This window comes from Loxodonta africana, chromosome 17 (assembly GCF_030014295.1).
Source record: "Loxodonta africana isolate mLoxAfr1 chromosome 17, mLoxAfr1.hap2, whole genome shotgun sequence".
Classification (NCBI taxonomy): domain Eukaryota; kingdom Metazoa; phylum Chordata; class Mammalia; order Proboscidea; family Elephantidae; genus Loxodonta; species Loxodonta africana.
Window position 1 is genome coordinate 62,013,322 of NC_087358.1, and position 26,369 is coordinate 62,039,690.

Sequence of the window (26,369 nt, forward strand, 5' to 3'; positions counted from 1 at the left end):
AGCCCTCCTCTTTGCTAAATTAGAAAATATTTATCTGTTAGTGTTCAACTCAAACGTGACCTCTGTGCTGCTCAAGGCTGCTTAGGGCTAGCAGGAGAGAGGGTTTGAAGGGCTCTGGGGCTGATGTGGGGGATTCTATACATTAGTCAGGAACCATTTTCAAGATGGTATGGCTTATCCTGGAGCCCTGGTGGCACAGTGGTTAAGCACTTGGCTGGTAACCAAAAGGTTAGTGGTTTAAACCCACCAGCTGCACCTAGGGAGTAAGATGTGGCTGTCTGCTTCTGTAAAGATTACAGCCTTAGAAACCCTATGAGGCAGTTCTACTCTGTCCTATATGGTCACTATGAGTCAGAATCACTCAACGGCAGTGGGTTTTGGTGGTGGCTTATCTTAAAGAGTTCCCGTGCCCGTGTGTGGGGCGCCATTTTTGACTCAGCAGAAGAGGATTCAGGGAGCTATTTTTCGCCCTTCCCCTTGTCCTCCTTCCCCTGAAAGAATATTTCTGAACTGTCATATGTTTCTGATACAAGAGAGCTAAGTGAATGAGAGAGGGTGGTTTAGAAGAGGCCAAGAAAAGTATGAAAATATCATTTCCAAAAGGAAGAATAATATTTAACTGGAAAATGGCCTATTATTGGGCTACAAGATTTTAGGGGTGCCATATGCAATTTACACACACAGCATAAATTAATTCCTGTCTCTTTTTCCATTCCTAGTCATGCTCATAGCCATATGTGGCCTTTGGGGAAATCCTCATAAAACAGCTACATTCATTACAGAGCTGGGGTTGAGCCTGCTCTCTTTGCTCTCATTGGCGCTGGGCAGAATCTAAATGTTATTTTACAGAAATTGTGGTAATGGTGATGCTGTCCGATCTGTGCTATTCTAAGTGGAATATTTTTTTGTTTTTTTACCCATCCTACTGGAATCAGAAAGCCTCTGTGCTGTGGAAGCAGGGCAAAGTCCACTGCCTTAATGCAACATTAACCAAAACTCTGTGGGGGGCCCATGACCCACAGTTCACTCTGATTAACCAGAGGCAGGCGCCCCAGGCTGGCTGACTGCAGAGCCTCAGCATCAACAGGCTGTCTGTGGCTCCAGGATTATAAGCCTTCCGGCAGCTGATGGGGGACAAGGCCCTGGTGGATACTTAGAGGGCAAAACCCTCGTTACTTTGTTTTCCGCTGAGAGCCCTGAGGAGATGGGATTCCAGCATAAAGCAGTAATTTGCTGTCCAGATTAAAAAGTCTAAATATTCTCTCAGCCTCACGGGGATAGGAAAAATATATGGTCCAATCCCTGACACACACCAGTTTTAATTAGAACACTTTTCAGAATTATTTTTACTCCAGGTATGAGGAAAACTTGACAGCTGTACTGGGTATTTCATTCACGTGGAGACCCTCCGTATTTCCTCTGTGAGGGAATACTGCCTGCATCATCTTCTAACATAAAAGCACCACTCGGAGATGAGATGGAATCCCTCTTGACTGAATCCCTTCTGGAGAGACCTGTCACCTTGCGGCTAGAGATGAGGTGTGTGAATTCTCTCTCCTCAGGGACTACCTAGACTACCTCCTCAGAGACTCCTCATCTGAGCAAGTAAGTGATGATACTCTGTCCTGAGGACAAGAATAGAGCAAGAACTTTCTCCCCACACAGATAAGTCAATACATCATTTAATAGGCGCCCATGGGGTGGGCGGGGGGGGATGTTTTCTCTCTTTCTCTCACATACACACACTGACTCACATACATACACTCACACTCATATATACACACCCACACTGTCTCTTTCTCACACACACACACCCGTACACTCATACATACTCATACATACACACCCACCCACACCACACACATACCCACACACCACACACCCACACACCACCACATACACACACTCTCCATAGATGTGTGAGTCTTCAACCTACACTGACAAAACAGAGGAGAAGGAGTACAGGAATTCTAGAATAAATAACAAGTGGATTCTTTGGCCATTTCAGCTCATACTAAAAAACAACTGCTTCTCAACAAAGGCTTCCCACTTGGGGTTTCCAGAGAGGGGAGGAAAGAAATGTCAACAGTAAAAGGGGAGGATAATAGCAACAATAGGAATCATTTCTTTATGGCTTATTCTATGCCAGACACATTGGTTCAAGCAGTATTCCATTTAATCCTCCAGGCAAAGGCAGCAGGGATACTAAGGAAGAATTATATTGGTGCAGGAGAGAAACAAAGACACCCTTCAAAGCTTCATTCCTTTAATCTGAGCTAACAGGAGCATTTTCTATTATCCCCCTATCCATGTGAGGGGGGCCACAGAGAAGACAATAATATGATCCTCAATTTCAAGAATCTCATAACTCCTTTCTCTCTGGTTGGTTTTCCCTACCACCAGCTGTGAGAGAATAAAAGGGCATGAATCTCTACAATTGAAAAACACTTTTTGTTCCAGATGATTTCTCTCGGAGGAGAAGTATCAGATCCAATTCAAAGGTCAAGCATTTCTGGGCTCTTGTATAGTAAGATTATTTGAATCAAAATAATAACATGGTATAGTAATTTAATCGATGCTAACCACTGAAAATTTAGGATGACTTTTCTGTGGGTATTCAGGGTCATCGCACTGCTGGCCATGGGTCTGGTTCCTATAAATTCCATGCACTCTGCTGTGCTCCGTGGAGGAGTTTCTTACTTATTTTCATCTTCCTTCTTCACAGAAAATGTAGCCAGCTCCTCTGTGACAGGCCTGGCTCCTCTCTTCTGCTCTGTGTCCACCCCCTTCCTGAGGCAATACTTGTCAATGACATCACTTTAATTCAATAAAAAAAAATAAGACCCCCTTATTGCTCACTCACACTTGGCAAATAAATTGAGCCCTTCTCTGTTGGCACATAAATACAGCAATGCACTAGGAATATAGCTAATCTGCAGATGAGAAAAACTGAGCCTCAGAGAAATGAGGAGAGATGCCCTGACTCTGGGTGTGACCCGTGAGGGGCACAGCCAAGGTTAACTGCACTTCACATTTTTTTCCATTTCGAGAGTGCTGCTGAAAAACAACCACTAATACAGTTTTCTTGAGAGTCATATCAGACCTTTAAGTTATCTGAGGTGGTTTTTCCCCTATTGTGTGAAGTCCTTCACATAGCCTCCTGTGAGAACGTGGTCTAACAATAATACTCCACTAGCCACCCTGACCTGATTTCTACCTTGTTTGGGGAGCTTCCAGGCCAACCTGCAATTTTAAATCCCTCATAAGCTTTTCAAAGTAATTTGGCATCTGCAGAAAATCACTGTCATTAGACAACTGCTTTTCTTTCTACAAAGACAAAAACAAGTGGAAAGAAGAGAACTATCTGCCAAAAACTGGGGACCTGATAACCCCCTCCCTATCACGTCCCTAATGCTGCTCACGCTGAGCCCACCTGCAGCCGGCAATCACAGCATGCTAAATTTCAGCAACCAAAGTCTGCAAGAGAAAAGTCATTTACCTTGGAGTCCAGCTGCTGCATGTACGACCACAGATATTCTATATTGGCTCCAAAAGGATGGACGTGAAGAAACGTCGATATGATGCCTGAATTAAAAAGACAAACACTGGGGGTTATTTAGAGGCAAATCAGACTCTCAAATAATCATCTACCCTAACGGCTGTTTTGTCAGGCTGAGTTACAGTTCTGCTCTTTCTGACAGTGCTCAACAAACACTAGATAACAGTATATTCTGGCAAACACAACACTTTATCTCCTGGAATGATAGTAGTTAGCGAAACTAGACTCCAAGATAATACATAGGTGAATAAAGGTATTTCTAAACAAAGACTCCTGAAAGGATTTCAACTGCCAATTTTATGCTTGATTTACCAATACAAAATTGCAGTTATTGGAAGGATAAAATTATCTCTTTTCTTTTCCTCAGCGGACTTTGCAGTGTGGAAATGGCTCACACAGCTGTGTCAGAAATCACATTGCCTCAACTTTTCCTGATAATTGCAGTTGCTAATTATGAAAAGTGTTTAATCCATATTTCCCCTAACTGCCACTGAAGGAAGCACAAATCCTTCCTGGAGCATTGGCTCTCGGCCCCCAGATGTTGTTTAAGGGGTGCCAGCTCGCTCACGGTGTCTCTCTGCTGTAATTTACAAGATCATTTTAAAAGGTCTGAGAATGGATGGTGTGGCTGGCATCTGATGATAAATCATAATGCTTTTCCATCGTGGAAATCAACCATCAACACTATACTGACAAATGAGAAGCCGGGCACTGGTGTCAGGGCTGCAGTAAACAGCATTGCCTTCTGGCTCCTTTATCCAGAATCAAAGTAGTACCAGTATGGACACCGACTCCATGGACTGAGTGCTGCTGTATGTTAAGAAGCTACGTTCAGCCTGACATTTTTAGTTCTCTTTTAAAAACCAGTTTCAAGATGAATTAAATCAGCGGATAAGGCCTCACATTCCATTGACTCTGAGGTATGAGCTTCGATGCTTGAGAGCCAAGGGTCAGAGGGGAAGACCCACGCCTGAGAGGAAACCGTACCAGGGAGCATACCATTCTTGCATCAGGTCATCCCAGGAAGCACAGGGTGACTGTGGATTGATCTGCTACAGGGTTCGATGCCACCCCCCTCTCCTGGGTGTTGCTTGGGATGCTCTGAGACTAGTGTCAGTTTGAGCAAAATTCCCCAGTTCATCCTCAGGCCAGGGACAGAGAACCGAGGCGCCCAGGCAAGCGGCTATCAAAGGCTTGTCCTCACACAATTGCTTTATGAAGTTTTTATTGGTTTACAGTGAAACGAGGAAGACAGAAGCAATTTATTACGTTTCTCCATAAAGCCAAAATCTCGAGACTGACCTCTTTTCCCAGAGACATAAAGAACTACCATTTTATTCTGTGATTATGTCCTTTCTATTTGTTGTTGCTCCTGCTGAAATGTCCTTTCTTTTATGAAATGATGACGACAGTAGAAGGTAATGGTGGCAGTTTTAATATCTTGCAATAGCAAAATAGCCACATTTAATATACTAAATGGCACTGTGTTGTCCCCTTCTCCCCACCCCACCCTATAAACACCTCTCTTGATTTATTTTTAATTTTATAGGCGTGGCAACAATTGCCCTGTGTATGAAATTCTTAAATATGGTGAGATGGCACTGTAAGTAATTCTCTTACTAATCAAAGTTAAAATAAATGTGCCTATGAGTGATTTAGTTAAAAATACACAAGAAGAGAAGTATGTAAGAAAGTGTCCCTTCATTTGCATTCCTGGAGTGGGAAAGGGGGGTAGAATGGAATCTAGCCAACAGAGAATTGCCTTCCTTAGGAGGGTAAGGGGGCTTTGCCTCGTGGCCCTGGAGCTGAGGACAAGTGGTATGATGCCCACCACTTTCCACAGAGAGCCACAAACAAAAGGCAGGCAGGTCACTCACTGTGCCTACAAGGAGGTAGGCAGGGTAGGGGAGAAGGAATAGTCAACTTTGGCTCTGTGAGAAGGTGGTATTTCTAGTGAGAAGCGTTTTCATTTCCTCCCCGCCAGGGCTCTCACAGGGAGGGGAGGAGGTGCTCCAAGAAAATCACTCATAGCGACTGCAGGGGGTGCTGCAAGCAGGGGAGCCCAGCATTCCTTTCCTGGCTGGATGCCTGCAACAGACTTTGGGATCTGGGCCTGCATGTACCCGGGCACAGGGGAGAGACAGCAGGGCTGAGACAGAGCAGCAGTGATGGTAGAGGCTTGTGAGTTTCCTACTGGGCAAGTGGGCATCTCAGAAGGCAGATGGGTTTGAGCAAACCACCCCAGGGGCCCCAGCAAAGGGAGAAAAACAACACTTTTCCCATGAATATCCCAGTGGACTGAGACTCTTCAGCATTTCTCTGGTAACCTATTATCTACCCCATACACAACAGAACAAGATACTGCCTGTTTCTGCACCATCCCCATGATTGTTTGTTGTGCATTGTGATCCACAGGGTTTTCACTGGATGATTTTCAAAAGTAAATTGCTAGGTTTTTCTTCCTAGGAAACCCTGGTGGCATAGTGGTTAAGAGCTACGGCTGCTAACAAAAGGTCAGCAGTTCGAATCCACCAGGCGGTCCTTGGAAACCGCGTGGGGCAGTTCTACTCTGTTCTATAGGGTCAACTATGAGTTGGAGTCGACTCGGTGGCAATGGGTTTTTGGTTTCTTCCTAGTCCATCTTAGTCTGGAAGCTCTGCTGAAGCCTGTTCAGCATCATACCAAGGATAATGCATGCCCATGGGAGCATGCTGTGAATTTAAATGTATTTAGTAGAATGAGTTGGAGGAGGATGCTGGAACAGGAAATTCAGGCGTACCAAAAATGGAAGGACCTGGGGGGCTGCCCCTGTGATGTTAGCATCTCTCTGTGCATATGTCCTTGCTCCCCCACTGCTGCTGTCCTTCCGCGCAGTCCTGGCTCTGGACCCCAGGGGACTTGGCCCTTAGTCTTTGCATGTTCTGGTTCAATACCAGGAACAAAGTACACACTCGCAATAAATGTGTACTGAACGAAATATTCTCTAGAACTGAGAATAGCCAGTAAATGTGTTTAAAATTTACAGATCAAAGGGATAAGCAAGAACCTTAAACATTTCTACCAGTACTAACAATGATGCTACAATACTCTTTCAAAAACCAGGGAACTTGGGGGCATTGTTCACTGGTGACTCCTGCTGCTATCCCATCCTGTGTGGATTCAGAGGAATCTGAGGGTTTGGGTCATGAAAAATTTTGCTGAAATTATTTTGGCCATAAAACTAAGGGGGGAAGTGCTCTTATCTACCCAGGGATGATTTCTGTACACCTTTTGAAAATTAAATTAGAATCCTCACACAGATTCGAGTGTTTTTCCTTTTGAGGGTGTTCAGAACCATCTCAGTGGTAGCTGGTATTAACAGGCTGTGAACTCTTCTTTACAAAAGTTTAGCAGCTGCCACTAGATACAAGCTAGGGAGCTAACTAAAGGTTTCCCAAGCTTTTCCTATAGATGACAGCAGGGTATTCAGTGTTGGTAGAGGCGTAGCAGAAATGGGCAGCACTAGTCCTCATCCTTGCAGGTGCCCTGCCCTTCCTCCTGCCCACTCTCACCCTTCCCCTACACACCCCTGGCAGCAGCTCAGAAGCATCAGTCCCGCCACCTGAGAAAACAGAGCTTCTAGGCTCTGTTTTTGGATCAGATTCATTTTGGGGAAGCTTCTTACATAAACAAATAAGCCTCTTTGTAGCTACTTTAGAAGAACTGGAATATCCTCTGGGAATGGAAAAAGGATAGCTGCAACTCAAAATCTAATTAAAAGTGCTACACACACAGAAAATTGAGACTGTTTTATGGTCCTTTGAGAGGGACCTAAAGACTTCATAAAAGGAACATTAGTGATTGAAGGTGGAGAACTTAACCATAACTATACTGGTGGGTCTCCAAAGAAATGGATTCAGTGACGGGTTTTGGCAGTTCCATGGAGAAGCAGAAGGTCTCCATGTATAAAACTGGGTTTTTTAAATACTGGAGAATACAACGGGGTATAGCTAATTTTAAAAAAGTAAAAGAAAATGGAGGTTGTCAGTATTATCGGGCTCTTTTTGCTCATCTCAGGGCCTTAAAAACTACTTTGGAATGATACACTAACCAGCTCTGTACAACCTGTGGCAGATCCCCTATAGGAAGGTCTATTTAAATAGGCTTAACGATTGTGAAGATGGCATAGGACCGGGCAGTGCTTCCTTCTTTTTTACATAGGGTTGCTATGAGTCGGAACCAACTCAACAATTCCTAACAACAACGAAAAACGCCATCTGAACTTTTCCCATCAAAATCATCTGGTTTATTCTCATTTTTGGACCTCACTAAAACCAAGGGGGACAGGATCTAAATTAACCAATAATGGTAGATTTTTTTACCGCTCCCTTTACTCTTCTTTGGTCAAATATTTACTCGGCACCGGTTAGGTACCAAAGTGCGAAGGATACGGAATTGTACAACAAAGATATGGTTCCTGCTCTCATGGAACTTATATTCTAGTTGAGTGACACAGATGATAAACAAAAAGTTAAGAATGACGGGGATATTTTTCAGATTGTGGCAAATGCAATGAAGAAAATAAGACAGGTAATAGGATAGAACGGAGAATACCCCTGAGCCTGGTGGGGTGCTACTTTATTTTGGTAAGTAAAATGAAGGTCTCTATGAAAATAAATTTCCCTGAGTGTCAGCTGAGAAGTTGGCCACAGAAAGCCTGGGGGAAGATTATTCCACGGGCAGGCAACAGATAGTGCAAAGGCCCGGAAGTGGAAATTAGCTGGTGGAAACGAATATGGATGGCAAGTGCTACAACATGAGTTCAGAGGGAGGTCGGGGGGCACATCATGTAGGGCTCTGGATCTCAGAGTAAGGAGTTTGGATTACATTCCAAATGTAGTAGAATTCCAATACGGGGGTTCTAAGCAGGGGAGATGTCATGGTATAACATCTGAATCACATTTTTAAAATCTCAGTTTAGCTGCTGTGTGGAGAATAGACAAAGGGAAACCAGGAAGACCAGTTAGAAGCATATGCACAAGACCTGAAGTAGTAAACAGTGGTCTGGACCAGGATGATAACTGTGGACACCAAAGGCAGAGTTGATGGACTGCATGTAAGAGGCAAAGGCTAGGAAAGAATTAAGGAGGACTCCTTAGTTTTTGGCTTGAGCATTTTCTCATCTGAGGATACTAGGGAGGAACATGTTATTGCAAAGAAAAGGGTGGAATCAAGAGTTCTGTTTGTACCTTATTAAATCTGAGATGCCTGATACCATCTAAGTGGAGATATCAAATGGCCCTTGCAGAAAGTATAAATTTGGAAGTCAAGGGCAACAAGAAGGGATTTGAATTCAAACTACTCATTCAGATTATCTAGGTACAGAAGAAAAGAGGCCTCATGACTGAGCCCTGAAGAGCCCCCAAATTTAGAGGTCAAGCTAAGAAAAACTCAAAAGGAATCCGAGAGGGAGTGACCAATGGGAAAGAGTGGCATCATGATAGCCAAGGGAAGAAAGTATTTCCAGAAGGTGTGAGTGGTTAACCTGTAAAGTGTGGCTGACAGATGAGGGAGCTGAGGAACTAGCAATATGAAGTTCTCTGGTGGCAATGACAAGAACAGTTTCAGTCTGAAGATGGAAGCCAGACTGGAGTGGGCTGAAGAGAGATGGGAGGAAAGGAAATGGAGACTGAGTTTAGACAGTGCTTTGGAGATGTTATGCTTTAGAAAAGGAGCAGGGAAATGGGCTATAGTTGAAAAAACTCAGGGGGTCAAGACAGGTTTTCCTTTTCTTTTGAAGGTATAGGATAATAGAATCCATGTTTATACATTGATGGGTATGATCTTCTACTTACATAGAAGCTCACTGTCTAAGGGATGATGCAGTTTTTACAATAGTCCTTAGAGATAATGTAGTATTGAGTTGAAAAAGACCATGTAATCAAACCTCCTCACTTTATACAATGTGAGGAATTAGGTCCATAGAGGATAAGTGACTTGCCCTCGATTACCCAGGGTATCAAATGTCTCAATCTATTAAAAACTCATGTGAGCTTCCCCTGTCATAGCTGCTTTAGAAATCATTAGGTGCTAGTTGGTTTGTCACATGGCTAATACATCCTACTTTCATCTTTTGTCCTATGAATTCCTATTTAGAAAATGATATTGGTTGTCTGATGAGAAAAAAATACTAATTTGTATATTCGGTTTGGTCTGTGCATTGCTCTGAGTTCAATGAGAAATGGAATTCTACTGGAATATGCTCCCTTTCCTCAGGCTGCCTGGAGTTTTCATTCCAAACTCTCTGCATCAAGAGATTTCACTTTCCCTACATCCACATGTGTTGATAGTCTCCCATGAAAGTTCAAAAAACCCTTTGGGGCTATAAGCTCACTCAGTGGGGTGAATGGGCACCCTGGGGAACTCCAGAAACCTCAACTATGAGAATGAAGCTGTATCTCTAGACACAATCATATCTTACTGGGTACTGTCAGAGGCCTGACCATAAACCAGCCTGAAATATTCTTCTTCATGCTGCAGCCTATATGGAAGCCCCATTGATACTGAACTTCAGAGACAGCAGGGGGTATACTCTGTGAAATCTGGGTCTGTTACTAAACCACAAGAGGACAGTTCTCTGTGGGAAGCTACAGAGTGATGAAACATTTATGGGAAGTGGAGGGAGGCAAGACTATGAGTGGGTGGTGGAAGACTCATCAAACACTTGTGGTCTGGGCTGATGGTTCTCAGTGCCTTGGGATTCTGAAAAGCTCTGAACAATTTTGTCCACTTATTTGGTGAGTATAATCCTTGATCTTGTATGTACAAGTGGTTATTATTATTATTTTTAATATCTAACTCTCTTTCTGTCTTATTTTTTCAACTATTGTGTGTTTTAGCCTTTTAATAAATTGTTCCTTCTAGTTGAAATACCTTCGACAATTCCCTTGTCTATCCAGAGAAACCCTATGCATCCTTTAGGACCCAGCTCAACTGTCCTTTCTTCTGACAAGGAAATCTGTAGCATAAATAGCTCCTTCTCTGAGTTTCTGATTTTAGTACAAAGCATATTTTATTGTAATTAATTGCTTTCTTTTTCACAAGTTTAGGGAAAAATTAGATTGACACAATAGCCACAACAATAGGCTGAAACATACCAACAGCCATGAAGATGGCACAGGACTGGGCAATGTTTCGTTCTGTTGTACATAAGGGTGCCATGAGTTGAGTCAAGTAGATGGCAGCTAACAACAATGGGGTACTTAAGGGAAGAGATTATCTTAACATCATCAGATGACAGAGATCTTGGTATACAGCTAGCCAATATTTCTCAAAACATGGTCCCAAAAGTGCCTGCGTCAGTATCATCTGGGATGTTAGTTTTAAAATGAACCTAATCGGCCGGCATTAGTCCAAAAAACACAAAATAATAAATGTTGGAGATGTTGTGGAGAGACTGGAATACTTATACACTGCTGGTGGGAATGTAAAATGGTACAACCACTTTGGAAATAGATTTGGTGCTTCCTTAAAAAGCTACAAATAGAACTACCATATGGTCCAGCAATCCCACTCCTTGGAATACATCCTAGAGAAATAAGAGCCCTCACATGAATAAATATACACACACCCATGTTCATTGCAGCACTGTTTATAATAGCAAAAAGACGGAAGCAACCAAGGTGCCCATCAACGGGATAAACGGATAAACAAATTATGGTATATTCACACAATGGAATACTACGCAATGATAAAGAACAACGATGAATCCATGAAGCATCTCGTAACGTGGAAGAATCTGGAAGGCATTATTCTGAGTGAAAGTCATCTCAAAAGAACAAATATTGTATGAGACCACTATTATAAAAACTTAAGAAAAGGTTTAAACACAGAAGAAAACATTCTTTGATGGTTACGAGGGTGAAGAGGGAGGGAGAAGGGTATTCACTAATTAGAGAGTAGACAAGAATTATTTTAGGTGAAGGGAAGGACAGCAAATAATACAGGGGAACTCAGCACAACTGGACTAAACCAAAAGCAATTTTCTAAATACAACCAAACACTTCAAGGGACAGAGTAGTAGGGGTGGGGGTCTGGGGACCATGGTTTCAGGAGACATCTAGGTCAATTGGCACAACAAAGTATATTAAGAAAACGTTCTGCATCCCACTTTGGTGAGTGGCGTCTGGGGTCTTAAAAGGTAGCAAGTGGCCATTTAAGTTACATCAATTGGTCTCAACCCACCTGGAGTAAAAGAGAATGAAGAACACCAAAGACACAAGGAAAATATGGGCCCAAGAGACAGAAAGGGCCACATAAACCAGAGACTCCATCAGCCTGAGACTGGAAGAACTAGAAGGTGCCCAGTTACCACCAATGACTGCCCTGATGGGGAAGGAGAAAAGTGGGATGTAGACCTCAAATTCTATTAAAAAGACCAGACTTAATGGTCTGACTGAGACTGGAGGGACCCCAGAAGTCATGGCCCCCAAACTCCCTGTTAGCCCAAAACTAAAACCATTCTTGATGCTAATTCTTCAAAGATTAGATTGGACTATAAGACATAAAATGATACTGGTGAGGAGTGTGCTTCTTAGCTCAAATAGACACATGAAACTGTGTGGGCAGCTCCTGTCTGGAGGAGAGATGAGAAGGCAGAGGGGGACAGCAGCTGATTGAATGAACATGGGAAATACAGGGTGGAGAGGAGTGTGCTGTCACATTGTAGGGAGAGCAACTAGGATCACATAACAATGTGTGTATATGTTTTTGTATGAGAAACTGACTTGAATTGTAAACTTTTACTTAAAGCACAATAGAAAAAAAAGGGCGGTGCAGTGTGGGGGAAATGAACAGAATTTCTGTTTGTGGAACCAAGGAGTCTGCCTTTTAAACAGGCTGCCCAGGTGATTCTTTCTCCGAAAGAAGGTTGATAATTCTTATAGTAGGCTCTTGACAAATGTTTGTTGATTTATTGATATGGACATTTTTGCCTTGGAAACAAGATTTAGGTCAATGATTCATTCTTTATGGTCAGTAGTTTTCAGAAAGGAATGCTCTCCCCAGATTACTTTCCTCAGGTGCAGCCTAAATATAGCCTCAGCTCTATTCACTGAAAACACCAAGAAGTCGCCAGTCAACCTTCTTTACATGCATTTCTCTACATTCCATTGATCTTATTCCTAATATGCATGCATTTTTGGGAACATTCCAATTGAGAGATAGACTAGCTGTGTGCATGTGTGTGAGATGGTGACAGTGATGGACATGGTAGTCAGGGGAGGGCTTAAAGTAACAATTCACATTGATTTGCAGAGATGTCAAGATGATACTGAAAGAAGTTTACTTGATCATTAAGAATTTAAGAACAACAGACATATAAAGAACACTCCTCCCAAAAGCAGCACAGTACACATCCTTCTCCAATGCACATCGATCACTGTCCAGAATTGACTATATTTTAGGCCACAGAGCAAGCATGAAAAAACACAAAAACATGGAAATAATAGGAAGCATCTTCGCAGATCACAACACTATAAAATTTGAAATCAATAACAGAGAGAACAAGAAAAAAATCAAATACATGGAAACTGCATAACACCTTGCTTAAAAACCACTTGGTAACAAGAAATTAGAAACAAAATAAAAAATTCCTAAATCAAACAAGAATGAAAACACAACGTACCAAATCCTTTGGGATATAGCAAAAGCAGTGCTCAGAGGAGAATTTATAGCAACAAATGCACACATTGAAAAAAGAAGAAAGGGCCAAATCAATAGCTTAATTCTACAACTTGAACAAATAGAAAAAGAGCAGCAAAAAAAGCCATGGTAACCAGAAGGAAATAATAAAGATTAGAGCAAAAATAAATCAAATAGAAAAACAACAGAAAGAATCAATAAGACTAAAAGTTGGTCGTTTGAAAGGATCAATAAAAATGACAAACCACTGGTGAAACTGACAAAGGAAAAGAATGAGAAGATGCAAATAACCAAAATAAGAAATGAGATGGGTGACATTACAACAGAACCAACTGAGATAAAAAGATTATAACAGAATATTATGAAAAATTATACTCCAACAAATTTGAAAACCTAGAAGAAATGGAAAGATTTCTAGAAACACACTATCTACCTACACTAACACAAACTGAGGTAAAAAATTTGAACAGACCCATAACAAAAGAAGAAATTGAAGAGGTCTTAAAAAAAACTCTCCCTCCAAAAAAGTCACAGCCCAGACAGCTTCACTGGAGAATTCTACCAAACATTCAGGGAAGAGTTGACACCAGTTCTACTCAAACTGTTCCAGAACATAGAAAAGGAAGAAATACTCCCTATTTCATTCTATGAAGCCAGCATAACCCTGATACCAAAGCCAGGCAAAGACAACAGCTAAAAGAGAAAATTATGGGCCAACATCCCTCATGAATGTTGATGCAAAAATTCTCAACAAAATTGTAGCCAACAGAATTCAACAGTACATCAAAAAAATAATACATCATGACCAAGTGTGATTCATACCAGGGATATGAGGATGGTACAACATTAGAAAATCAAATAGCATAGTTCACCACATAAACAAAACAAAGGAAAAGAATCACATGATCATTTCAACAGATTCAAAGAAGGCATTTGACAAAATCCAACACCCTTTCCGGATAAAAACTCTCAGCAAAATTGGAACAGAAGGGAAATTCCTCAACATAATTAAGGGCATATATACAAAACCAACAGCCAACATTATTCTCAGTGGAGAAAGACTGAAATCATTCTCTTTGATAACTGGAACCAGACAAGAATGCCCTTTATCACCATCCTTATTTAATATTGTATTGGAAGCTCTAGCTAGAGCAATAAGTCAAGAAAGGGAAATAATGGGCATCCAAATTGGTAAGGAAGAAGTAAAACGATCCATGTTTGCAGATGACATGATCCTATACACAGAAAATCCCAGATTCCACAAGAAAGTTACTGCAACTAATAGAAGGCTTTAGCAATGTGGCAAGGTACAAGATCAACATACAAAAATCAGTTGGATTCCTCTACACTAACAAAGAGAACTTTGAAAAGGAAATCAGGAAAACATCAGCATTTACAATAGTCCCCACAAAAGATAAAATACTGAGGCGGGGCCAAGATGGCTGACTAGGTAGAAGCTACTGCGAATCCATCTTGCAACAAAGACTTGGAAAAACAAGTGAATTGATCACATACATGACAATCTATGAACCCTGACCATCAAACACAGAACTAAGGAGTTGACCTGAGTGACAGGGGAGCAAAAAGCCGTGCCCTGAAGCAGCGACGACTTCTGGAACTGGCGCCCCACACCACAGCCTTGAGCCCTCCTGGTTCCCTGGTGCCAGAGTGGTGGGGTAAGCACAGGACACAGCCCTATACCCTAATCCCCTGGAGTAACCTTCATACAGACTCAACCAGTGCAAGCAGGCTGCACGCTGACGTGGCTGACAAGAGAATGAGCAACCACGGGGAAGCAGCGACTGTTTTCGGAGCCTGGAGCCAGCGTCCCAGCCAGAAAACCTTGGCGCCTGGCTTTGGACTAAACGCAGAGGAGCTGAGCACGGTTTCCTGCGATGGCGCAAGCACGGGACACAGCCTTAGCCCTCTGAAGTAACCTCGGCGGAAACCCAGCCAGTGCATACAGGCTGCACAATGACACAGCTGACAGGAGAAGAAATCACCGGGAAGCAGCGACTGGTTTTGGTGCCTGGAGTGCGCCATCCCAGCCAGAAAACCTTGGTGCTGGCCTTTGGACTAGGAGCGGAGGAGCTGATCACGGCTTCCTGAGATGGTGCAAATACAGGAAGTAGGCCTGACACTCAGGGGCAATCTCGACCGAGCTAGTGCACACAGGCTATACGCCCCTCTGGAATCTCAGATAAAACAGTCATCACCAAGCAAGATAAGTAACTTTGTCTATATTGCTGTGCACTACTCTCTCCTACCTATCTGATCCCTCCCCTCTCTGCCCCAGGTGGCTTCATTAACATTGGGATTTCCTGGGCCAGGGAATGAAGTGCTCTGTGTTTTTTTTTTCTTTTTCCTAATCCATTCTCCTGGCCTCAGAGAAGCAGTAATTAACAACCTGGGGGGGAAAATCCTTCCCTGACTTCCCAAAACTGCAATAAAAATACAGAACCAACTCCAGCCAAGCATATGAGATCCACAGTCTTTGGCTTTCATCTCTACAGGGAACAAGGTGGCTATTATAATGCAAAGGCAATTTTGATAGAGATCTGACTGTAATTGTTTTAGCAGAGCAGTGGAAAGACGAGTTTTCAAGGTCTGATACCTCTCTACCTATTAAACAGAGCCCTCACTGATCCACTGCGGGAAACTGAGGGCTGAAGCTCCACCCAAACCACCTAGCCACCTGCTAAATGGGTCTGAGGATAGTGACGCCTACCAATCTTTAGAGGTACAAGCACTGGGTGCCTAAGGTACAGCTGCAGAGCCCACCCACCAAAGTGCTCTAGGAATAGAGACACACCTACCTCACTGGCACGTGGGGAAGGCTGTCAGCATCCAACCCTCCTTGGAGTGTGACCCCTGCCGCTACTAGAATCTGGGGAACACAACTATCACCACTACTCCTCTAAGTTAATAGGTGACAGTCTACACCACACACTTGGTGACCCAAAATCAGATCACCTAAGCTGATTCTACTCAAGAATAGTGAATGGACTCTTAGGCTTATTTATGTGGTAACAGCTCAAACCAGCTGGTAATAGGACATAAGTGATTCAAAGGCTACAACAATCAAGAGAGTGCAATTTAGTAGCCCATCTGGGTATACTGAAACAAAACAAAAGAAGAAGATAAGACTCAGTGAGCAAATATACAATAAATCACTATAATATCTTATAGATGGCTCGGAGACAGCAGTCAATATCAAATCACATAAAGAAGCAGACCATGATTGCTTTTACAATTCCCCAATATAAGAATCAAAATCTTTCCCAAATGAAGATACAACCCTGGAATTGCCAGATGCAGAATACAAAAAACTAATATACAGAATGCTTCAAGACATCAGGGATGACCTCAGAAATGAAATAAGGCAATCTACAGAAAAAGCCAAGGAACGCACTGATAAAGTAGTTGAAGAAATCAAAAAGATTATTCAAGAACATAGTGGAAAAATTAATAAGCTGCAAGAATCCATAGAAAGACACCATTCAGAAATCCAAAAGATTAACAGTAAAATTACAGAATTAGACAACTCGATAGGAAATCAGAGGAGCAGAATCGAGGAACTGGCATGCAGAATGGGGGAGTAGGAGGATAAGACAATTGACACCAATATAGTTGAAGAAAAATCAGATAAAAGAATTAAAAAAAATGAAGAAACCCTAAGAATCATGTGGGACTCTATCAAGAAGAATAACTTGCGTCCGATTGGAGTTCCAGAACAGGGTGGGATAACAGAAAATACAGAGAGAATATGTGAACATCTGTTGGCAGAAAACTTCCCTGGCATCATGAAAGATGAAAGGATATGTATCCAAGATGCTCACTGAACCCCACACAAGATTGATCCAAAAAGAAAATCACAAAGGCATATTATCATCAAACTTGCCAAAACCAAAGATAAAGAGAAAATTTTAAAAGCAGCCAGGGATAAAAGAAAAGTCACCTACAAAGGAGAATCAATAAGAATAAGTTCAGACTATAAACCATGCGGCCAAGAAGGCAATGGGATGACATATATAGAGCACTGAAGGAGAAAAAATGCCAGCGAAGAATCATATATCCAGCAAAACTCTCTCTCAAATATGAAGGTGAAATTAAAACATTTACAGATAAACACAAGCTTAGAGAATTTGCAAAAACCAAACTAAAGCTACAAGGATTACTAAAGGCAATTCTTTGCTCACAAAATCAGTATCAGATACCAACACAATACAAGGTCACAGAACAGAACATCCTGATATCAACTCAAATAGGGAAATCACAAAAACAAAATAAGATTAATTTAAAAAAGAAAAAAAAATGCTCAAAACAGGGAATCATTGAAGTCATTATGTAAAAGATTACAAGGTGATATAGGATGATACAAGTTAGGTTTTTACTTAGAAAAACAGAGGTAAATATTAAGGTAACCACAAAGAGGTCTAACAATTCCATACTTCAAAATAAAAACCAAGAAAAACATAATGACTCAGCAAAAATAAATTCAACTACTATAAAAATGAGGAACACACAATTTACAAAGAAAAACTTCTCAGCACAAAAAAGTAAGTAGAAAAATGAAATTGTCAGCAACACACACAAAAGGGCATCAACATGACAGCTCTAAACTCATATATAATTACGCTGAATGTAAATGGACTAAATGCACCAATAAAGAGACAGAGAGTCTCAGACTGGATAAAAAAACACAATCCATTCATATGCTACCTACAAGAGACACACCTTAGACTTAGAGACACAAACTAAAACTCAAAGGATGGAAAAAATATATCAAGCAAACAACAATCAAAAAAGAGCAGGAGTGGCAATATTAATTTCTGACAAAATAGACTTTAAAGTTAAATCCACCAAAAGGATAAAGAAGGACACTACATAATGATTAAAGGAACAATTTACCAGAAAGATATAACCATACTACATATTTAAGCACCCAATGATAGGGCTGCAAGATACAAAAAACAAACTTTAACAGAATTGAAAAGTGAGATAGACACCTCCACAATTATAGTAGGAGACTTCAACACACCACTTTCGGAGAAGGATAGGACTTCCAGGAAGAAGCTCAATAGAGACATGGAAGATCTAATTGCTACAATCAACCAACTTGACCTCACAGACTTATACAGAACACTCCACCCAACAGCTGCAAAGTATACTTTTTTTTTCTACCGCACATGGAACATTCTCTAGAATAGATCACATATTAGGTCATAAAGCAAACCTTCACAGAATCCAAAATGTTAAAATATTACAAAGCATCTTCTCAGACCAAAAGGCCATAAAAGTAGAAATCAATAACAGAAAAATCAGGGAAAAGAAATCAAATACTTGGAAACTGAACAATACCCTGCTCAAAAAAGACTGGGTTATGGAAGACATTAAGGAGGGAATAAAGAAATTCATAGAATGCAATGAGAATGAAAACACTTCCTATCAAAACCTCTGGGACACAGTAAAAGCAGTGCTCAGAGGTCAATTTATATTGATAAATGCACACATACATAAAGAAGAAAGGGCCCAAATCAGAGAACTGTCCCTACAACTTGAACAAATAGAAAGAGAACAACAAAAGAATCCATCAGGCATCAGAAGAAAACAAATAATAAAAATTAGAGCAGAATTAAGTGAATTAGAGAACAGAAAAACAATTGAAAGAATTAACAAAGCCAAAAGCTGGTTCTTTGAAAAAATTAACAAAACTGATAAACCATTGGCCAGACTGACTAAAGAAATACAGGAAAGGAAACAAATAACCCAAATAAGAAATGAGATGGGCCATATCACAACGGACCCAACTGAAATTAAAAGAATCATGTCAGATTACTATGAAAAATTATACTCTAATAAATTTGAAAACCTAGAAGAAATGAATGAATTCCTAGAAACACACTACCTACCTAAACTAACACAATCAGAAGTAGAACAACTAAATAGACCCATAACAAAAAAAGATTGAAAAGGTAATCAAAAAACTCCCAACAAAAAAAAAGCCCTGGCCCGGACAGCTTCATTGCAGAGTTCTACCAAACTTTCAGAGAAGAGTTAACACCACTACTACTAAAGGTATTTCAAAGCATAGAAAAGGATGGAATACTACCTAACTCATTCTATGAAGCCAGAATATTCCTGATACCAAAACCAGGTAAACCAGGTAAAACCAGGTAAAGACACCACAAAAAAAGGAAATTACAGAGCTATATGGTTTTTTTTTTTTTTTTTTTATCCCTCATGAACATAGATGTAAAAATCCTCAACAAAATCCTAGCCAACAGAATTCAACAACATATCAAAAAAATAATCCACTATAACCAAGTGGGATTTATACTAGGTATTTTTTTTTTTTTTATGTAAGGTTGGTTCAATATTACAAAAACAATTAAAACCACATGATCTTATCAATCGATGCAGAAAAGGCATTTGACAAAGTCCAACACCCGTTCATGATAAAAACTCTCAGTAAAATAGGAATAGCAGGAAAATTCCTCAACATAATAAAGGGCATTTATACAAAGCCAACAGCCAACATCTCCCTAAATGGAGAGAGCCTGAAAGAATTTCCCTTGAGAATGGGAACCAGACAAGGATGCCCTTTATCGTCGCTCTTATTCAACATTGTGCTGGAGGTCCTAGCCAGAGCATTAGGCTAGACAAAGAAATAAAGGGCATCCGGACTGGCAAGGAAGAAGTAAAATTATCTCTATTTGCAGATGACATGATCTTATACACAGAAAACCCTAAGGAATCCTCCAGAAAACTACTGAAACTAATAGAAGAGTTCGGTAGAGTTTCAGGTTACAAGATAAACATACAAAAATCACTTGGATTCCTCTATATCAACAAAAAGAACATCAAAGAGGAAATCACCAAATCAATACCATTCACAGTAGCCCCCAAGAAGATAAAACACTTAGGAATAAATCTTACCAAAGATGTAAAAGACCTATACAAAGAAAACTACAAAGTACTACTGCAAGAAACTAAAAGGAACCTACATAAGTGGAAAAACATACCTTGCTCATGGATAGGAGGACTTAACATAGTAAAAATGTCTATTCTACCAAAAGCCATCTATATATACAATGCACTTCTGATCCCAAATTCCAATGACATTTTTTAATGTGATGGAGAAACAAATCACCAACTTCATATGGAAGGGAAAGAAGCCCCGGATAAGTAAAGCATTATTGAAAAAGAAGAAGAAAGTGGGAGGGCTCACTCTACCTGATTTTAGAATCTATTATACAGCCACAGTAGTCAAAACAGCCTGGTACTGGTACAACAGGCATATAGACCAATGGAACAGAATTGAAAACCCAGATATAAACCCATCCACATATGAGCAGCTGATACTTAACAAAGGCCCAATGTCAGTTAATTGGGCAAAAGATAGTTTTTTTTAACAAATCGTCCTGCCATAACTGGATACCCATTTGCAAAAAAAAACAAAAAAAAGAAACAGGACCCATACCTCACACCATGCACAAAAACTAACTCCAAATGGATCAAAGGCCTAAACATAAAGACTAAAACGATAAAGATCATGGAAGAAAAAATAGGGACATTAGGAGCCCTAATACAAGGCATAAACAGAATACAAAACATTACTAAAAATAACGAAGAGAAACCAGATACCTGGGAGCTCCTAAAAATCAAACACCTATGCTCATCTAAAGACTTCACCAAAAGAGTAAAAAGACCACCTACAGACTGGGAAAAAATTTTCAGCTATGACATCTCCAACCAGCACCTGATCTCTAAAATCTATATGATTCTGTTAAAACTCAACCACAAAAAGACAAACAACCCAATCAAAACGTGGGCAAAGGATATGAACATGCACTTCACTAAAGAAGATATTCAGGTGGCTAACAGATACATGAGGAAATGCTCTCAATCATTAGCCATTAGAGAAATGCAAATTAAAGCTATGATGAGATTCCACCTCACTCCAACAAGGCTGGCATTAATCCAAAAAACACAAAATAGTAAATGTTGGAGAGGCTGTGGAGAGAGTGGAACACTTATACACTGCTGGTGGGGATGTAAAATGGTACAACCACTTTGGAAATTGATCTGGCATTTCCTTAAAAAGCTAGAAATAGAACTACCATACGATCCAGCAATCCTACTCCTTGGAATATATACTAGAGAAATAATAGCCTTTACACGAACAGATATATGCACACCCATGTTTACTGCAGCACTGTTTACAATAGCAAAAAGATGGAAGCAACCAAGGTGTACAATGGATGAATGGATAAATAAATTATGGTATATTCACACAATGGAATACTATGCATCGATAAAGAACAATGATGAATCTGTGAAACATTTCATAACATGGAGGAACCTGGAAGGCATTAAGCTGAGTGGAATTAGTCAGATGCAAAAGAATAAATATTGTATAAGACCATTATTATAAGATCTTGAGAAATAGTTTAAACCGAGAACACATTCTTTTGTGGTTACGAGAGGGGAGAGGGAAGCAGAGTGGGAGAGGGTTATTTACTGATTAGATAGTGGATAAGAACTACTTTAGGTGAAGGGAAGGACAACACTCAATACAGGGGAGGTCAGCACAACTGGACTAAACCAAAAGCAAAGAAGTTTCCTGAATAAACTGAATGCTTTGAAGGTCAGCGGAGCAAGGGCGGTGGCTTGGGGACTATGGCTTCAGGGGACATCTAAGTCAATTGGCAAAATAAAAACTATTAATATTCCGCATCCCACTTTGAAGTGTGGCATCTGGGGTCTTAAACGCTAACAAGGGGCCATCAAAGATGCATCAATGAGTCTCAACCCACCTGGGTCAAAGGAAAACGAAGGACACCAAGGACAATAGGTAATTATAAGCCCAAGAGACAGAAAGGACTACACGAACTAGAGACTACATCATCCTGAGACCAGAAGAACTAGATGGTGCCTGGCCACAACCGATGATTGCCTGGACAGGGAGCACAACAGAGAGCCCCTGAGGGAGCAGGAGAACAGTGGGATGCAGACCCCAAATTCTCATAAAAAGACCAGACTTAATGGTCTGACTAAGACTAGAAGCATCCCGGTGGTCATGGCTCCCAAACCTTCTACTGGCCCAGGACAGGAACCATTCCTGAAGCCAACTCATCAGACATGGATTGGACTGGACAATGGGTTGGAGAGAGATGCTGATGAGGAGTGAGCTACTTGCATCAGGTGGACACTTGAGACTATGTTGACATCTCCTGTCTGGAGGGGAGATGGGAGGGTAGAGGGGGTTAAAAACTGGCAAAATGGTCACGAAGGAGATACTGGAAGGAAGGAGCGGGCTGACTCATTAGGGGGAGAGTAAGCGGGAGTATGCACTAAGGTGTGTATAAGTTTGTATGTAAGAGACTGAGTTGATCTGTAAACTTTCACTTAGAGCACAATAAATATTATTTAAAAAAAAAAGAATTCTCATTTGCAAGGTGAAAACTATTGTTTTTGTCCCAGCCTTAAGTTTAACTAACACAAACATAACTTTAAGACACAGCCTCAACAGCGCCTGGAACCATGTATGTGAATATTCTGGATCGATTGAATAAAAATCATTCATTTTACTTCCCTAGCTTTGTTTCTGTGCTAACCGAACAGTCTTCTGATTATATATTCTGACCAATGGAAGAGAATTGAGAATGCGGCTGTAAATCCATCCACCTACGGTCATCTGATCTTTGACAAGGGCCCAAATTCCACCAAATGGGAAAAAAGAGTGTCTTTTTAACAAATGGTACTGGCAAAACTGGATGTCCATCAGCAAAAAAATGAAACAGGACTCATATCTCACACTATATACAAAAACTAATTCAAAACAGATCAAAGACCTAAATATAAAACCAAAAACTATAAATATCATAGAAGAAAAAAAATAGGATCAACACTAGAGGCCCTAATACATAGCATTAACAGGATACGAACCATAATGACAACACACAAACCCCAGAAGATAAGCTAGATAACAGGGATCTTCCAAAAATTAAACACTTACGCTCATCAAAAGGCTTCACCAAAAGAGTAAAAAGAGAACTTACAGACTGGGAAAAAATGTTTGGCTATGACAAATCTGACAAAGGTCTACTCTCTAAAATCTTCAGGAAAATCCAATACCTCTACAACAAAATGACAAATAATTCAATTAAAAAATGGGAAAAGGAAATGAACAGACACTTCACCAAAGACATTCAGCAGGCTAACAGACACATGTGGAAATGCTCAAGATCACTAGCCGTTACAGAAACGCAAATCAAAACCACAATGAGATACCATTTCATAGTGGCATTACTGGCACGAATTAATAAAACAGAAAATAACAAATGTTAGAGAGACTGTGGGGAGATTGGAACACTTATGCACTGCTGGTGGGAATGCAAAATGGTACAACCATTTTGGAAAATGGTATGGCACTTCCTTAGAAAGCTAGAAATAGAAATACCGCATGATCTAGCAATCCCATTCCTAGGAATATCCTAGAGAAATAAGAGCCACAGGAATAGACATATGCAAACCTATGTTCACTGCAGCGTTGTTCAAAAAAGCAAAAAGATGGAAACAATCTAGACGCCCATCAACAGATGAATGGATAAACAAACTGTGGTACATACACACGATAGAGTATTACACAACGATAAAAAACAATGATGAATCTGCGAAGCATCTCACAACATGGATGAATCTGGAAGGCATTATGCTGAGTGAAATAAGTCAGTCACAAAAGAACAAATATTGTATGAGACCACAACTGTAAGAACTCATAAAAAGTTTACACACAAAAAGAAACAATCTTTGATGGTTAGGAGGGAGGGAAGAGGTGGGGATGAAAAAATACTAAATAGATAATAGAAAAAAAGTGGTAAATTTGGTGAAGGGTAAAACAGTACACAATACTGGAGAAGCCACCCCAACTTGTACAAGACAAGGTCATGGAAGCTGCACAGGCACATCCAAACTCCCTGAGGGACCAAATTCCTAGGTTGAGGACTGTGTGGACCATGGTCTCAGGGAACATCTAGCTTAATTGGCATAACATAGTTCATAAAGAAAATGTTCTACATTCTACTTTGATGAGTAATGTCTGGGGTCTTAAAAGCTTCTGAGTGGCCATCTGAAAAACTTCACTGGCCTCACCCTGTCTGGAGAAATGGAGAATGAAGAAAAACAAAGACACAGGGGACAGATTAGTCCAAAGGACTAATTGACCACAACTACCACAACCTCCACCAGACAGAGTCCAGCATACCTAGATGGTGCCTTGCTACCACCATTGGACTGGCTCTGACAGGGATCACAATAAAGGGTCCCAGACCAAGCTGGAGAGAAATGCAGAACAAAGTTCTGACTCACAAAAAAAGACCAGACTTACTGGCCTGACAGAGACTGGAGAAATCCCAAGATTTTTTTATGGCCCCTGGACACCCTTTTAGCTCAGTAATGAAGTCACTCCTGAGGTTCACCTTTTAGCCAAAGATTAGGCCCCAAAGATTAGACAGGCCCATAAAACATAAAACAAAATGAGACTAAAGGGGCACAACAGCCCAGGGGCAAGGACTAGAAGGCAGGAGGGGACAGGAAAGCTGGTAATAGGGAACCCAAGGTCGAGAAGGGGGAGTGTTGATATGTCGTGGGGTTGGTAACCAACGTCACAGAACAATATATGTACTAATTGTTTAATGAGAAGCTAGTTTGTTCTGTAAACCTTCATCTAAAGTACAATTAAAAAAAATGGGCGAAGGACATGAACAGGCTCTTCACCAAAGAAGACATTCATGTGGCTAACAAACACATGGAGAGGTACTCAAAATCATTACTCATTAGAGAGATGCAAATCAAAACTACAATAAGATACCATCACACTCCAGCAATAATGGCACTGATCAAAAAAGCGGAAAACAACAAATGCTGACAAGGCTGTATAGAGATTGGAGGTCTTATACACTGCTGGTGGGAATGTAAAATTATACAACCACTATGGAAAATGGTATGGTGCTTCCTTAAGAAGCTAGAAATAGAGGCACCATATGATCCAGCGATCCAACTCTTAGGTATATATCCTAGAGAAATAAGAGCTGTGACATTAATAGACTCTCACCGCATGTTCATTGCAGCATTATTCAATAGCAAAAAGATGGAAACAACCTAAGTGCCTATCAATGGATGAAGGGGTAAACAAATTGTGGTACATACACACTATGGAATACTACACAACAATAAAGAATAATGATGAATCTGCAAAACATCTCACAACATGGATGAATGTGGAAGACATTACACTGAGTGAAATAAGTCGGTCACAAAAAGACAAATATTGTATTAGACCGTTATTATAAAAAGTCAAGAAAAGGTTTGCACACAGAAACATTCTTTGATGGTTGCCATTAATGGGAAGGGGAGGGAAAATCACTAAGTAGATAGTAGATACGTGTCAATTTTGGTGAAGGGAAAGGCAATACACAACATGGGGGAATATCAGCAGCACAATGTGGCCAAGGCAAAGAAAGACACTGAGAGAAACACAAGAATAAAAGGCAACTACAATAAATAGTATAACATATACAATCCTGTAACAACAAACAATAATTTACAAGTGGTTACCCAGGTAGATATTTATGCTAAATAGGTGTGGGGGGTCATACAGGAATACACCCATGTGTATACCTAGGTGTGATTGTGGATATTTCTACATAACATATTTTATGTGCTGCATGTATATTCAGGAAACCCTGGTGGCGGAGTGGTTAAGTGCTACAGCTACTAATCAAAAGGTCAGCAGTTCAAATCCACCAGGTGCTCCTTGGAAACTCTATGGGGGGCAGTTCTACTCTGTCCTGTGGTGTTGGTATGAGTTGGAATCGACTCGACAGAAGTGAGTTTGGTTTTTTTTGGTTTGCATGTATATTCATAGAAATAATAGAGTACACAAGGGGCACAGTTATGGAAACTTCTTGGACATAATCGAACACCTCACAGGACCGAGTTACTGGACTTGAAGGCTAAGGACGATAGTGCCGGGGGACATACAGATCAATTGGCATAACACAGTTCATAAAGACAAAGTTCTACATCCTACTTTGGTGAGTAGGGTCTGGGATCTTAAAAGCTT

The 26,369-nt window shown here is 40.7% G+C and overlaps 1 protein-coding gene across 12 annotated transcripts in view; it reads right to left on the reverse strand.

Annotated features, from left to right (window-relative positions):
- ENOX1 (ecto-NOX disulfide-thiol exchanger 1) overlaps positions 1–26,369 on the reverse strand; it is a 744,157-nt gene that overhangs the window by 7,501 nt on the left and 710,287 nt on the right. For all 12 annotated transcript variants that reach the window (XM_064270093.1, XM_064270088.1, XM_064270090.1 and 9 more), the window contains one exon: positions 3,500–3,585. In XM_064270093.1, the coding sequence (XP_064126163.1) occupies positions 3,500–3,585 (86 nt within the window). The remainder of the gene's footprint in view (positions 1–3,499; positions 3,586–26,369) is intronic.